General features: G+C 44.1%; 2 protein-coding genes across 2 annotated transcripts in view; both read left to right on the top strand.

The window, feature by feature from the left end:
- The window catches only part of LHX1 (LIM homeobox 1), a gene marked incomplete at both ends in the record, with an annotated part of 71,302 nt that extends 68,627 nt beyond the window's left edge, over nt 1–2,675 (top strand). The window contains one exon of the mRNA XM_081346616.1: nt 2,296–2,675. Coding sequence (XP_081202742.1) covers nt 2,296–2,675 — 380 coding nt within the window. The remainder of the gene's footprint in view (nt 1–2,295) is intronic.
- Nucleotides 2,676–10,933: 8,258 nt separating this feature from the next.
- AATF (apoptosis antagonizing transcription factor) overlaps nt 10,934–16,103 on the top strand; it is a gene marked incomplete at its 5' end in the record, with an annotated part of 117,019 nt that continues 111,849 nt past the window's right edge. The window contains one exon of the mRNA XM_081346588.1: nt 10,934–11,021. Coding sequence (XP_081202714.1) covers nt 10,934–11,021 — 88 coding nt within the window. The remainder of the gene's footprint in view (nt 11,022–16,103) is intronic.

The raw sequence follows: 16,103 nt of genomic DNA, 5'->3' as shown, positions 1-16,103 counted from the left end.
GAATTTCATTATGTTAGATAGCGCCCAGTGTTCAAGTCTGTCCAGATCCTCCTGTATCTTAAGCCTGTCTTCTGGAGTGTTGGCTATTCCTGGCAGCTTGGTGTCATCTGAGAATTAATGCAGCCTAGCACTGTGTTGGCTTTTTTGGCAGCTGCAGCACACGGCTGGCTCCTATTTAAGTGATTGTCCACTAGGACTCCGAGATCCCTCTCACAGTTGCTACTATTGAGCAAGGTACCACCTATAGTATACTTGTACCTATACCTATACTTGTACCTATACTATAACTATACTATACCTGTGCATTTGGTAACTTCAAATGGTGACCATTTGAAGTTACGACTGACCTAAAAAAAGGGAATTTACAATCCTGATTAAAAGTTCCAAAGGTCAGTCCCCCTCCAGAGTCACATTGACCGAACTTCAGGAACTTTGCAACAAAGCCAACGCTGGCATGATTTTAAGTGCAAGGACTAGTTATAAATCACTTTTTTCAGTCCTGTTGTAACTCTGAACAGTCCCTAAATGAATGGTTGTAAGTCGAGGACTACCTGAAGAGGTCTGCATTCAGAAGGCACTAATAATTAGACTAAAATTAGGAGATAACATCTGTGCATCCTTGCTGCTTCTGCTTCAAGATCTAAGAACTATTCATCTGGTGTCAAAGGTGATGGTCCACATGCTTTTGCATGAGACCTGCTTCAACAGGGTTATAGCCGAGTTGTTGGCATCGATTATTTGCCTTTGTATTTTGAAGTAAAATGCAAGGTGCTGGCTTTGATTCATAAAGGTATACACAGCATGTATCCAAGGTATAAAAAGGCAGTCCTCTTTTTCCTGACCTTCCCATTTGAGTAGCTCAAAAGGCATGGATTCTTGTTCCATCTTTTTAGAAAGTTAGGAGACAGTGAGAACAATTAGTCAATGGAACAGCTTGCCTTCCAGAGTTGTGGGTGAAAACCATTGCTGGTGGTTTTCAAGAAAAGACTCAACAACCATTTGTCCGGGATGGAATAAAGATTCCTGCCTTGGGCTGTCGATTTGAGGGGTAGGCAACCATGGCTCTTTTATGACTTGTGGACTTCAACTCCCAGAATTCCTGAGCCAGCATGGCTCAGTATGGAAACGTCTCCATTTCTCCTCAGCATGGCTGCCTCAGGAATTCTGGGAGTTGATGTCCACGAGTCATAAAAGAGCCAAGGTTGCCTACCCCTGGACTAGATAGATCTACAAGGACCCTTTAGGATCCTATGATGCTAGGTTCTTGTGATGATGGCTCCATCTTTATGAAATAGGTTGCCCTTTCCAAAAAAAATAAAAAATAAATCTGGACGACCCCCATATCTTTTGCTTTTCAACAAATTCTAAAACCTGGTCTTTTCCCCTGTAGGAGTTTGAGATCTTTATGACAAGGGGCCATTTGTCAACTTTCATGTTGCTGTCTATCATTAATTGACTTTTGAAGCAGAGGTATTCCTTGAATTCATTACCATGGTAGCTGTTCATGGTTTGTACAAGTGGGCAAGGCAGAAATACTCCCAGCAAATAGTCCTACAAATAAATAATACATCTCATAAGGAGGTCCAGCTGGTGAGACCACAAAAAGGGGCCTTCTTTGTGGTGGCTTCCCTCCCTGTCAAACATCATCCCTGTAGAAATAAGATTGGCTCCCACCTGGACTCTTTTTTGAAAGGCCCTGAAGACATGGTTTTGCCAATGGCCTTGGCGACCCCAGAGTGATATGGAACCCATACACTCGTTGGTTTGATTATTGTTGTAAAGGGGACGTACACGTGGCCCTCGACTTACAACAGTTCATTTAGTGACCATTCAAAGTTACAACGGCACTAAAGTGATTTATGACCGACTTTCACACTTACAACTGTTGCAGCCTCCCCATGGTCACCTGATCAAAATCCAGATGCTTGACCGCTGATTCATATTTATGACGGTTGCAGTGTCCCGGAGTCATGGGCTCACCTTTTGCGACCTTCTGACAAGCAAAGTCAATGGGGAAGCCAGGTTCACTTAACAACCGTGTTACTAAGCTGAACACCTGCAGTGATTCACTTAACAAGTGTGGCAAGAAAGGTCGTAAAATGAGGTGAAAGGTCACTTAACAACCATCTCGCTTAGCAACAGAAATTATGATCGTAAGTTGAGGACTATCTGTACTGGGGTTTGCATTGGGGTTTTATTTCTGTACGCCAGCTGGCGTCACCGTGAGTTAGGCAACTGCATACATCTAATGCATAACTAAATCTCTTCCTTTCCCTTCTCTTCTCCATTCACTAGATTATCAGAGTGAATATTATGGACCCGGAAGCAATTATGATTTTTTCCCACAAGGACCTCCATCTTCCCAAGCCCAGACGCCAGTGGACCTCCCCTTTGTGCCCTCCTCGGGACCATCAGGAACTCCACTTGGGGGGATGGATCACCCTTTACCTGGACATCACCCTTCCAGCGAAGCTCAGCGTTTTACAGACATCATGTCCCACCCTCCTGGAGACTCACCTAGTCCAGAACCCAATTTACCTGGTTCCTTGCACTCCATGTCAGCAGAAGTGTTTGGACCAAGTCCTCCATTTTCATCAATATCGGTCAATGGCGGTGGTAACTATGGTAACCACTTGTCACATCCGCCAGAAATGAATGAGGCTGTTGTATGGTAGCTTTAAACACCAGGAACTTTGTTTGGAAGACACGGATCAAGCAACGTTCATCCTTGCATATACCAAGATGTATAGAAATGAGTTCCAAGAAACAAACATTTTTTTTCCCTTCTGCCCTGCATTTTTTTCATTCTTCTTCTTTTTCCCCCCCCTCATTCGGCTTAATCTTGGGAATTAATTGAGTTATACAGAGCCCAGGGAAATTTTGCTCTAAACTCTGGGACAATCTTAACACAATAGGAGAAAGGAAGACTGGGAGGTGTTTTTTTTTTGTACCGAGTGAAAAAGACACTTATGAAGCAAATGTGTTTCAATACTGCAATATATATTATGGGATGGCATATCCTTGGAAGCTGACATTCACGACCCCATCCCTCTAGGAATTGAGAGGAATAACCTTCCATCAGGAGAAAAGAAACTAGTATTGGGGGAAAAAAAGCAAGCCGAGGTCCATAAGAAAAAAAGGGAAAGATGAATGGCTTAAAAGAATTCTAGCAATTTTAAAATTTATGATTTTATTGCTTGTTAATTTTGCCTCTGAAAGTTGAACGCAGTTCACAGTGACAGACTTTTTAAGCCTCTGAAATGCCTCTCAGGCAGACAAAATGTAGTTTATTTTATTGTTCTTTTGGGAAGGGATTTTTGAGGGGTTTTTTTGGGGGGAGGGGGAATGACCAGAGTAACAAATATTTAAATGTTAGCCCTCAGTATCAACTTTCTACCTTCTCCGAGCAACACACACCAATAATCCTCAAAAGCCAGGAGTCCTCTTTGACTTCTACGTTTAAAAAAGAATGACTTGAAAAAATGAATAAAGTGTTCTACCTTCACAAAAAAATAAAAGCTAAACAAATAAAAAAATAAAGACTCTATGGAACTAGAAAAAAAAACAGTCAACTGTTTACGTCGAATGTTAAAATTCAGGAGCTCAATGTTTTACAAAAAATAATAATAATCCTGTTTTAGAACCTCTTGTTCAAAAGCAAAGTATTTTGAGCAATCAACCAAAATCGTTCATCTTCACTTTTTTCCCCCCCCCCTTTGATTTATTTTCCCCTCTGTAGATGTAATAGAACGTCACAGGGCTTGTGATTCACTCTGCTGGTTTGTTGAGGTGGTGTTTACACAAGACAAAAGAACACATACCTTTAAAAATCAAACGGTTGCCAAATAAACAATTCTATAGCACAAAAATACTTGGGTAGTAGGCAGTGGTGGGATTCAGTCAATTCGCGCCACTTCGGCAGAACCCGTAGTGAATTTTTTGTTGTCCAGGCCCAAAATGGCTTCCACACAGAGAACCGGTTATTCACATATTTGAATCCCACCACTGGTGGTAGGTAGTGTACCTAAAGGCCAGGAAAATCTTTTAAACCAAGTGTTACAAGGTTAAGGCGGGTGGGGAAATTAACATCTTTGCTACTGTTTAGTCCTGTTCAACGTTAATGGAATTGTTAATATGACTTATATAGGCCCACACAGGTTTTATTTTTGTGTCTTTAAAAGAAAAAAGAAGTCCAAAATATTTAAATTTTATGATCAAATATGCAGTCAGCAGCTGCTACTTTTTTTCTTTATATATTAAATTTCTCATAGGTCTTTTATTGTTCAAATAAAACTAAGCTCGTGTGACCTCCAGTGCATATTAGACCATTCACTGTATGAAAGGGGGGAAAAGTTGGATTAAAAAAAATTTGTGAATTTTTAATAAAACTAGAAAATCTGATATTTAGATAAGCCGTGTTTCATTCAGTGCTTTCCACAATGTTATGTGAGACTATCCAAAACAAATAGGTAAAAAAGAAAGTGGAATTCTATAGGGAATTTGCTATAGAGTTGTTTCTTAATCTTTGCAATGCTGATGTATGGACTTCATTCAACTCACAGAGTTCCTCAATCAGCATGCTTTAAGATAGATGTATGGACTTCTACTCCCAGAATTCCCCAGCCAACATGCTTTATGACAGGGATCTTCAAACTTGGCTCTTTTATGACTTGTGGACTTCAACTCTTAGAATTCAGCAATTCTGGGAGTTGAAGTCCACAAGTCATAAAAGGGCCAGGTTTGAAGACCCCTGCTTTAAGATGTGTGGATTTCAACTCCCAGAATTCCCCAGTCAACTGATAATTAAATTCCATGCATCTTAAAGGTATTAAGTTTGAGAAACGTCGTTTTACATCATTGGTGCCCCTTCAAAATTCTGTAAGAATGTTAAAGAATCTTTCAAGACAATTCAAAGCTGAGTTTGATTTTTTGCTCATTAAGTCATTTTCCATCACACTCAGCTGGAATGTGGCATCCTTGTGCAATTTTGAAGGGAAACCTAACAAAATTCTTCTCTGATTACAACTGCAAATACTAATTAAAAATCAGCAGTTTCCACCTTCTGAAGGGATTAAAGACATGAAATTAAATATGTTCCAGATTTCTAACAAGGGAGCCATCCCTGCAGTAAGATCTGGTACAAATGGATTTATTTGGCCAATACTGGATTTGATTGGTTCTGGGTGCACCTTCACCTTGGACCACTAACGCCTAAAGCAAAACTGAGCTCCATCTGTGGAAACTCAGTGGGTGAGGCTCTGGTGATGGAAAACTTGAATAAATACAGGTATTCCTCAACTTACGACCACAATTGAGCCCCAAATTGCTAAGCAAGACAGTTGCAAAGTGAGATTTGCCCCATTTTACAACTTTGTTTGCCACAGTTGTTAGGTAAATCACTGTAGTTGTTAAGTTAGTGACACAGTTGTTAAGCGAATCTGGCTTCCCCATTGACTTTGCTTGTCAGAGGGTCGCCAAAGGTGACCACATGATCCCAAGACACTGAAATGGTCATAAATATATGCCAATTGCCAAGTGTTCTGAATTTTGATCACGTGAGCACGGGGATGCTACAATAGTCGTAAGAGTGAAAAATGGTCATGTCACTTTTTTCAGTTCTGTTGTAACTTCAGACAGTCACTAAACAAAATGTTCTAAGTATTTCATCAAGACTTTCCGTAAGACTTTAAAAAATCAAGAAGCAACCTAGAACTAAGGAGAAATTTCCTGACAGTTAAAACAATTAATCAGTGGAACAATCTGCTGCCAGAAGATGTGAACGCTCCAACACTCTACGTTTTTAAGAAGAGACTGGACAGCCATTTGTCTGAAATGGTATAGGGTTTCCTGCCTGAGCAGGGAGTTGGACTAGATGACCTCCAAGGTCCCTTCCAACTTTTGTCCCTTGCCTGGAGGTGGGGAAGGCAAAATAATTTGATATGATAAAGATGATTGCCGGGCCTCGAAAAAGCCGGCATGCTTTTTGGTGCTTAGCACAGCAGCAGCTATTTTGTGCAAAAGCCATAATCCCCCCCCCTACCCCGTCTTGGAAGCCATTTTATGGGACATTCCACAGCATCTCCCTAAATTCCTCAGGAAAGAAGTGCAAGTGTGCAATCAATAAGCACATGAACAAATCTCTATGTGCACGTCAGTCAGTGCATACACTTCATTCCAGGTGTGCCCATGAGGATGGTCCAATAGGCCAAGATAGTGGTGACCTATCCGCAAACCTTGCCCTTTCATGCATCTGGATTTTAAAAGGGGAGGAGCTTTGCATGCCCCTTAAAAGGGGTGGGGCTTGGGTTACATGTAGTGACACCATCTTGTTTATATCAACCTCCTCTACGGATGTCTCTGTCATTCCTCTCTGCTCAACACAGCCTCAGTGTTAATGTGTGTCTGTGACTATGTCTGTGTATCAATCCAGCAATCATAGTTACTCTTGGACTCTCCTAACTGTAGCAAAGGAGGCTGTGATCTATCACAAATAACGAACGAATGTACTTTCTCACTGGCAGGGATGGCTGGGGAATTCTGGGAGTTGAAGTCCACAGGACTTAAAGTTGTCAAGGTTGGGACACAATTATTTTTCCGGGGGGGGGGCTTTGTAATTTTTTTTTTACTTTTTAGACACTTGCCCAAAGTCATTGGGAGTCAGACAGTTTATGAATTACGGATGAAGGCAAATAGTTTATGAATTGTTTAAATGGTCAAATAAATGAGGAAGGAGGTCCCCTTGGACGTAGCAAGGAGCTTATTTCTGAATAAATCTGTTCCACATTTGGCTAAAAATGTTAACTGAATCGGAGAGCGATCCCATCCAACATGCCTTGCCATAATATTTACTGCTTTTCTAGATTGGTAAAAGAAAAGCATTACTCTTGAGGGGCATGTAAAAATGCAAATTTTATGTGGATCAATATATTGACCTTGTTTTCCAGCAAGATCCATTCCACCCCCAACTGCGGACATAAGTCGAGGACTACATGTACTGTACACTCTCGCCTCCCCAAACTGTCTTGCTTTTCAAGAGAGAAGATGTCCCAGTGCATTCTTATTCTTTCAGATTGTTTCAACTGCTGCTGAATTTGGAGTTCTGAGTTCAAGAATCTCCCAGTAGAGCAGGGGTGTCAAACTCAATTTCATTGAGGGCCACATCAGCATTGCGGTTGCCCTCAAGGGGCCGGGTGGGTATGGCCAGGGTGGGCGTGGCCTACTGGATGGGCATGGCTAGAGTGCGTATGGCCTACTGGGTGGGCATGGCCAGCTCTACATCGTTCGCATCAAGGGTGCCTATGGGGGCCTGGGCAGGAGTGGGACAGATCTGGGGGTCTCTGGTAGAAGGAGAGTCTCTGGACCAGGGCCAAGGCAGTGGGGGCCGGTCCCTCACTGTTTCCAGGGTGGCTTCGCGGGCCACATGAAACCACTTCACGGGCCGGATGCGGCCCCCGGGCCTTGTGTTTGACATGTCTGCAGTAGAGGATGGATGGAGATGTTTTGACTACATTTGACTTGCAATTGGGAGAAGACACAGACAATAGGGCTGAGCCTGTTGTGTGACAGCAGCCATTATGTTTCTAATGGGAGGGGAAAAGATGCATCCTAAAGACCAATGGAGAAAGCCTCAGGGCTTTTGATGTGCCAATCCATCTTGTTGGTTTAGTCTCTGATTTACTCAATCCCAAATCTGCCCTTCAAACCTCTTTCTTTCCATACAGAATTAAGGAATAACAGAGCTGGAAGGGACCTTGGAGGTCTTCTAGTCCAACCCTCCGCACAAGCAGGAGACCCTGTACCCTTCGGAATGGCCTTGTTAATTTATTTCAGGTTTGTCCATGTGTCTCAAGATTTGGGGAGATGCTGAATCATTCCAGATCAGTGAGGACCTTTGGTTATTTATTTATTTTTTAAAAGCCTTTTTGACCTTTCAACTCAGACAATGGCTATTTGAAGCACTCTCTTTTCCCTGTCATTATCTGCCAGACGCACCAGAGCAGGGAGCCAGGGAATGCTACAGGTCCCTATCCCTAAGGAGGTTCATCTTGCGGGACCAAAAAGGGTCTTTTCCATGGTGGCTTCCTCTCTGTGAAACATCATCCATGCAGATAATATTGACCCCTCCCCAGCCTGACTCTCTTTCCCAAGAGCTGAAGATGTAATTCTGCCAATGAGTCGCTATGGAACCCATCACTTGGCTTGTCAGATTGTTGTTGCCAAGGGAATGGGGGGGGGCGGTTACTGGATTTTGTGTTGGGGTTTTATCTTTATAAGTTACTCCTGGTCACCGAAAGTGAGTTGAGCGGCCATGTACGTAAGTTTTCTAAATAAATAAATAAATAAATCTGGGTAATCAATGCAAGATTACATCTGAACCGTTAACCAGCAATCCAGGTTTCAAACTTATGCCAGATCACCAGATGAAAACTCTACGGAACTTTTCTTTATTTTCTGCCCTTATTATTATTTTTTACAAATAACTTAAGCCAGCTAACATATCCAACATATATGCAGTCCAAACAACCTGAGGAGCAAGGCTGCAGAGGGAAATAGGGTTGACTTGCCCATACATAAACGTACCACAAACCTCGCAGAGGCGGTATACAGGTAGTCCTTGACTTACGACCACAATTGAGCCCAAAATTTATGTTGGTAAGCAAGACATTTTGTTAAGGGAGTTTTGCCCCATTTTACAACCTTGCTTGCCACAGTCATTAAGTGAATCATTACAATTGTTAAAACTAGTAAGACGGTTGTTAAGTGAATCTGACTTCCCCATTGACTTTGTCAGAAGGTTGCAAAAGGTAATGACATGACCCCGGGGCACTGCAGCCATCATAAATATGAACTAGTTGCCAAGCATCTGAATTTTGATCACATGACCGTGGGGATACTGCAACGGTGGTTAAGTGTGAAAAACGGGCATAAGTCACTTTTTCCAGTGCCACTTTTTTCAGTATCATTAAATGAACTGTTGTAACTAACCAGTGGAACAGCTTGCCTCTAGAAATTGTGGGCTCTCTGTCACTGGAGATTTTTAAGAGGCTAGCGCTAGACCAGGGGTCAGCAACCCGAAACAGCAAAAGAGCCACTCGGAACCGGTTCCGTCATACACACAAAAAAGTGGGAGCCGCAAAATGTGCGCGCGCATGTAGGCACGCACACGCATGCGCAAAACAAGCAAAAAATACACCACCCCCTACGCCCGCACCGCATTCTGAGCTGCACGCACCTGTCGCTGCCCAGTGCCGCCAGCTTACGTGGGGGGGGAGAGACGGACTTGCAGGCGACGGGCACTGGGTTGCGGTGGTGCCTTCAGCCCAGGCACCGCCGGAGCCACCCAAGCGCCCTCCCCCTCTCCCGGGACCTCCAAACCTCTGCATTTGATGAATGCAGCAGCTCTTCAAATGTGGAGGCGGAGGTTTGGGGAGCTGCGCAGCTCTCTAAACCGCCGCCGCCCCGTTTGCAGAGCTGCTGCATTCCTCCGCGTTTGAAAGAAACACGAACGAACGCAGCAGCTGTGCAAAGAGGACGGTAGCAGTTTGGAGAGTGCGTGTGCACCTCTCCAAACCGCCGCCGTCCCATTTGGAGACCTGCCGCGCTCGTCAAACATGGACGAACGTGGCAGCTGTGCAAATGGGACGGCGGTGGTTTGGAGAGGTGCGCGTGCACTCTCCAAACCGCCGCCATCCCGTTTGGAGACCTGCCGCGTTCGCATGCTCTCCTTTTCCCAGACATGATCCACTGCATCCCCTCTTCAGCTGTTGGCCAACCATCCATCTCAGAGGCGGCTTCTTTGAACTGCTGGCGACGGGCTGCGGAGCCCCAGAGTGCGCCTGTTGAGGGACCAGCAGGCTATGGCTACTGACGGACACCGCTGGCCCCCATGTGTGCGGGGGCCAATGGTGTCAGGCAGCAGCTGCCCCAGCCCTTGCCTTGCCCCATGGCAATGGCACCCCCACCCTGCCTTGCCTCACCCAACAGGATGAGTCTCCTGCCTACCGCCCCACCTGCCAGAGACCTCCTAGAGCTCCCCCAACCCTGCCCACCCCACCACAGGTGTCCCTCCCCACGAGCAACATTGGGGTGAGCACACCCACCCAATCTTCCATGACCACCACAGCCACACCCACCCAGTGGGCCATGACCACCTGGCACCCAGCGATAAATAAGCGGGTTTTGGGTTGCAGTTTGGGCACTCGGTCTCTAAAAGGTTCGCCACCACTGGTATATAAGTTCTCCTGCTTGAACAGGGGGCTGGACTAGAAGACCTCCAAGTTCCCTTCCAGCTCTATTCTGCTCTGTTCCTGTTCTGTTCTATTAGTTTACTGCAACAGGGAGTCGGAAGTCGAGGCCTTTCCCCCCCCCCCTTTTCCACACTCTTTTCCCCTTAATAATAATAATAATAATAATAAGTTGGAAGGGACCTTGGAGGTCATCTAGTCCAAGCCCCTGCTAAGGCAGGAAACCCTATACCATTTCAGACAAATGGCTGTCCAGTCTCTTCTTAAAAACTTCCAGTGTTGGAGCATTCACCACCTCTGGAGGCAGGTTGTTCCACTGGTTAATTGTTCTAACTGTCAGGAAGTTTCTCCTTAGTTCTAGGTTGCTTCTCTCCTTGACTAGTTTCCATCCATTGCTTCTTGTCCTGCTTTCAGGTGCTTTGGAGAATAGCTTGGCTATTCTTCTCCTTACTATTCTCCTTACTATTCTGTATTTTCATATTTTATAAGTAAATAATAATGATAATAATAAAAAAGTATTAGGAGGCAGCAAGAGGCGCTGCATTTTGCCCAAAGGCTGCAGCGTCCACAGGAGGCGGGAAACCCGGGCAAGGCGGGCCCTGGAGACTCCGCCCACCCCCGTTTCCTCAGCGAGAGGCCCCGCCCCTCGCCCCGCCCAAACCGCCTCCTCCTCCTCCTGACTGGACAAGATGGCGGCGCCCTTAGCGGCCGAGTTGGAGCGTCTCCTCAACCCGCTGCCCCGCGCCCAGCCTGACCCTGAGGACGACCCCGAGGAGGGTGAGGGCTGCGGGGCTGGTGCGGAAGCCCCCGAGCTGGGTTTCGCTTCTTGGACACTTTAAAGGGGCGGTTGAGATGTTGGGGGGTTGTGTTTCCACGTGTCTTTCCGACGTTGCGTGCAAAAGTCGCCTCTGTACACGTGTTGTGTGAAAGAGCTGGCGGGGGTGGGGGCGCGCCTGTTTCGAACTCTGCTTCACCCTATGTTCTGAAAACCCGTATCTTGGCCCTGGGAGGGGTCTGCTCCTTCTCACGTGGGATTGAGCAAAGGGATGGATAACTTGTGATGTTAGGACGGGCGATGAGTACGTGTGAATGAGGAGGAATTAGGAAAAAATATGGGTTGGGACTGTAGGTTTCCCCAGAGAGCTATAGGGAGGGGGCAGTTAAAGGGGTGGAGATGGGTCACTATACACTCCTTTGGGAGAAAATGTTGCAATACAGTGTGTGTGCACGTCTGAATATGGGAAGGTGGGTCAGAGGAAAGTGAGAAACAGACTCTTCTGGGTTTAATTTTCCAGCTGTGGTAAAAAAACAAAACCCGGTGCAGTTCAGTTCAAGTAACTAATGGGTGGAAAAGTCCTATATTTGTTTATTTAAATCTGCGGAAAAGTCCTATATTTGTTTATTTAAATCTGCGTTTCTCATTTTTTTTGCTCTTAGATCCCCCTTCTGTTTGTAAAAATTATGGAGGACCTTAAAAAAGCTCTTTTTTTGTATGGGTTGTATTTATGCTAAACGTATTAAAGGTTAAAATTGATGCATTTGTGGAGTGTCTATTAAACCATGTAAAAATAAGATTAAACCATTAGCTGTTAACTGAAATATTTTTCATGAACAGCATTTTTAACAAATAATAAATGAGACGAGTGACATTGTTTTAAATACTTGCAAATAACTTCCATATCAGACAAACAAATTTGATTTTGACGACCCCTGAGAGGGTCTGAGGGATCCCCAGGAATTTTTGGACCATGCTTTAAGAAACACTGATTCAAATGATTCCTAAAAGTCAAAATGCACAGTGAAAAAATGGAACTGAAATTAATTAGAAAGAAGACCAAATTAATAGAATTGAATAGAGCTCGAAGGGACCTTGGAGGTCTTCTAGTCTAGCGCCCTGCTTGAGCAGGAGAACCTATTTCAGACAAGTGTCTAGTCCAGGGTTAGGCAACCTTGGCTCTTTTGTGACTCGTGAACTTCAAGTCCCAGAATTCCTGAGCCAGCATGGCTGGCTCAGGAATTCTGGGAGTTGAAGTCCATGAGTCATAAAAGAGTCAAGGTTGCCTACACCTGGCCTAGTCTCTTCTTAAAATCTCCAGTGATGGAGTGCCCACGATTTCTGAAGGCAAGCTGTTCCACTGACAACAGATAGAACAAGCCTTACTGGATTGACACTGGAGGTACTGAAGTGGTGGGTAGCTTCTGCCATTTAGGATCAACCATCAAACAGTAAAAGAAACCAGAAGTCAAGAAATATGTTGCAGACCAGCACTTAGTAGAATAGCCATGAGGGTCTTGGAAAAGATATTCAAATCCTGTGATGTGTCTATATACTGGTAGTATATAAAACAGGGGTCTTCAAACTTGGCCCTTTTGTGACTTGTGGACTTCAACTCTCAGAATTCCTAAGCCAGGCATGCCTGGCTGAGGAATTCTGAGAGTTGAAGTCCACAAGTCACAAAAGGGCCAAGTTTGAAGACCCCTGATATAAAACCTGCACTATACAGGTAGTCCTTGACTTAACAACCATTCATTTAGTGACTCTCTGTAATTACAGAGGCACTGAGGAAAGTTTCTTAAAATCATTCCTCACACAACTGTCATAGCATTCCCATGATCAAAATTTGGGCACTAGACAAACCGCAATACAGTGGTTACAGCATCTCAGGGTCATTTGTGATCACCATTTGCGACCTTCCAAGCTGGCTTCTGACAAACAATGGGAGAAGCCAGATTTATTTAACGACCACCTAACAGCTGTAGTCATTTGCTTAACAAGCATGGCAAAAAAGGTTGTAAGATCAGGCATGACTCAGTTTAACCGCCTTGTTTCATGGTGGAAATTCTGGATCCAATTGTGGTCATAAGTCAAGGACTATCTCTAGGGGCTGCCGTCAAGACATTTTTGTTGAATGTTGAATGTTGAATGTTCCTTTCAATATTTCCTAAAAAGAAAGATGAAATGAAAAATAATTTCCAGAGATACTGAACTTCTTGTACTCAAAGCTCTCTTCTTTCAGTTTCTTTCCAATTTTTTAACTTTAAAATTTTTATTACACTTTTATTTTTGGTCGGCTCAAGACAGTCTGGTTTGAATGTATACATATGCATGGCGGGGAAAAAAAAGAATCCTGCAAATTTACAAGAGGGAGGGCATAAGGAACAAAACTGCTACAGAATCTAGAAGTTGATGATCATGTGATAATCTTTTGCAACCTTTTGACAAGCAGTGGAAAAGCCAGATTCATTAATAACCATGTTACTAACTTAACAATTGCAGTGATTGGAGACTTCCGGTGGCGACGCGGCGCCGAAGACAGCCGCCTCCGGGCTGTCCACTCCGCAGCTGTGTTTTTCCATCGTAAACAGCGCCGATCAGCTGTTTAGATGGATTTGAAGCCCCCTCCTCGGGAGAAGAGGAGGGGGTGAGGCCCCAGGTAGGGGTTGAGCTCTCCGGGGCCGCCTGAACTGAGAGTTTAGGCGGCTGAAGGATTGAGCCCCCCCGAAGCCTGGGTTGCTCCGAGCTGCGCAGTGTCTCTGCTCCGTGATTTTTGGAGCAGAGCCAGGCGTTAGCAACCACCCCTGCCAGAAGGAATACTTTTGAGTATAAAGATGCAGGCAGAGCGGTACAGGAGGTCAAGGTGATGTGGACTTTTATTTTTACTCTCTAGCTCAACGGATTTTATAGCTTTAAAGTGAAAGTGCGCAATAAGTGAAAGTGACGAAAGATGGCGGCCAAAACTTCTAAAGCTCTTCGGAATGCGGGGTTTTCCCCGGTGCAACAGACCTCGTTGCAAGCTTTGCTTCCTCCTGTACCTCCTCCGGCGTTGACGCTTAAGGATTTACAAGATGCCCTTGAAAAGCATTCACAATTAATATCTGATATGATGGATGAAAAGTTGAAAAAGCTGGAGGAGAAGTTGGAGAAGAAGATGGAAGAGAAGTTTAGAGCAATGAGGGTAGACATGTTGTCTATGATTGAAAGTGTAGCTGAATGTGTGCAACAGCTGGATGCAAAAGTGGAGGATCTCAGTCAAAAGAACTCTATATTAGAAGCAAAGGTATTAGAGAATGAAAATATAAGGGATAAAGTGGACGGAGAATTGAGCCTCGCTCAGTATCATCAGATGCAGTATGCTATTAGAATTAGGGGCTTAAAGGAGAATTCTAAAGAAGATTTAAAGCAGCTGATCTCTGAAGCTTTGGAAGCGGTATTGGGCCAGCCAGCATCTGAAATTGTATGGAGCAGAGCCAGGCGTTAGCAACCACCCCTGCCAGAAGGAATACTTTTGAGTCCCTGAAAGAGTAAAAACCCCAATTAAAATTAAAATTAAAATTCAAGTATGCAGAAATCTTTGCCATTTCCGCCAAGTTGGAAACTTTCAAAGTCCACTCTTCTATAGTAGGCAGTTCCTCCTCCTTCCAATATTGTGCTACTAAAAGTCTTGCTGCCGACTCTTCAAATTTTATAGTATGGTTTTCTCTGGAGCTTCCAGAGTGGGATTTGAATATCGTGCTATTATATAACGGGGTTGGGTTTAGAATATTTTTGGCTAGCATGATGTATGAACTCAGCCACCGTGACTACCTCAACAAATTAGCCACGAGACCGAGGGTTCTTTGAAAAACCTTTCAGGTATGGAAACCAATTCTGTGAATCTTTGAAGCGGTATATAAGTCTTAAGTGCTACTGCTGTTGCTATTTCCACTCTCCCTGCTTTCCCCGTTGTAACTGAATGGTCACTAAACAAACTGTTGTAAGTCAAGGACTATCGGTACTATGGAGTTGGATTTTTATTGTGAGAAGGTCCTTGGTGTTCTCTGAGCTCGGTTGTTTCCTTGCAGACGTTTCATCACCATACTAGATAACATCAGTTTGCAAACTCTTCTAGTACTGATGGTGTTACCTAGTTTAGTCATGAAACGTCAGCAAGAAAACAACCAAGCTCAGAGAGCATCAAGGACCCCACAATCCTTCTCCTCCTCTCTACAAACCCCACTCCCTTCTATCACTGATGATGTTACCTAGTTGGGTCATGAAACGTCTGTAAGAAAACAACCAAGCTCAGAGAGCACCGTGGGCCCCTCGTTTCAACCCTGAGCTATAAATATTCTCCTTTATTGTGAGAAAGTTTAGTTTTCAACTTTCCACTCCAGTTTCCAGAAGACCTTGAGGTCTTCTGATGACCTATCACCCAACTATTAACCATCTTCAACTCTTAGCTTTTTCATGATCGGCAAGGTTGATTGGATGCTGCCACCTGGTGTGAAATGCTGGTCTTTGGGTATTGGGCAGATCCCTCAGTTCTGCAGTGTTTAATTGATGACTGATTAGATTAAAAGGTTCATTATTTCTAATTAGCAAATTGGGTAGCTGATTATCAAAGATACCTAGATATTACAAAGATAATATGAAAAATGGTTGGGTCAGGCCCTTTATTAGAAGAGGCCTCTTCCCTCGGTTCTCATGAACAAGAATGACTCTTGTGAAATCACGCTGGCTGGGACAGATGTATGTATTGTCCTTTTTTTAAAATGGCATTTCAATCATAGGCATTTTTATGACAACTTACCTGGCATGATTGAAATTAATCAGCTGAGACTCCCCTGTTTGAGTGATATTCATACTTTACATCATCTGTGTCTGAACCAGTTAAGAGTCAGTAGCACTGCCTCTCGGAAGCAAATTCTTTCTCCAGTGGTTAAACACTTTAATATTAGATTGGAAAAGGCTGATACGAATTCCTGGGAAGTGAGCGGGGGGGGGGGGGGGGACTTACATCAGGTCTAGCAGTCCAAGTCAAGCCTTCAATCTTCAAAGCAATTTTCCAAAATTTTGGTAGAGGAAAGCTTTATTGCAGT

This window comes from Vipera berus (genome assembly GCF_964194415.1).
Source record: "Vipera berus genome assembly, chromosome: 1".
Classification (NCBI taxonomy): Eukaryota; Metazoa; Chordata; class Lepidosauria; order Squamata; family Viperidae; genus Vipera; species Vipera berus.
This window is presented reverse-complemented; position numbering and strand designations above follow the sequence as displayed.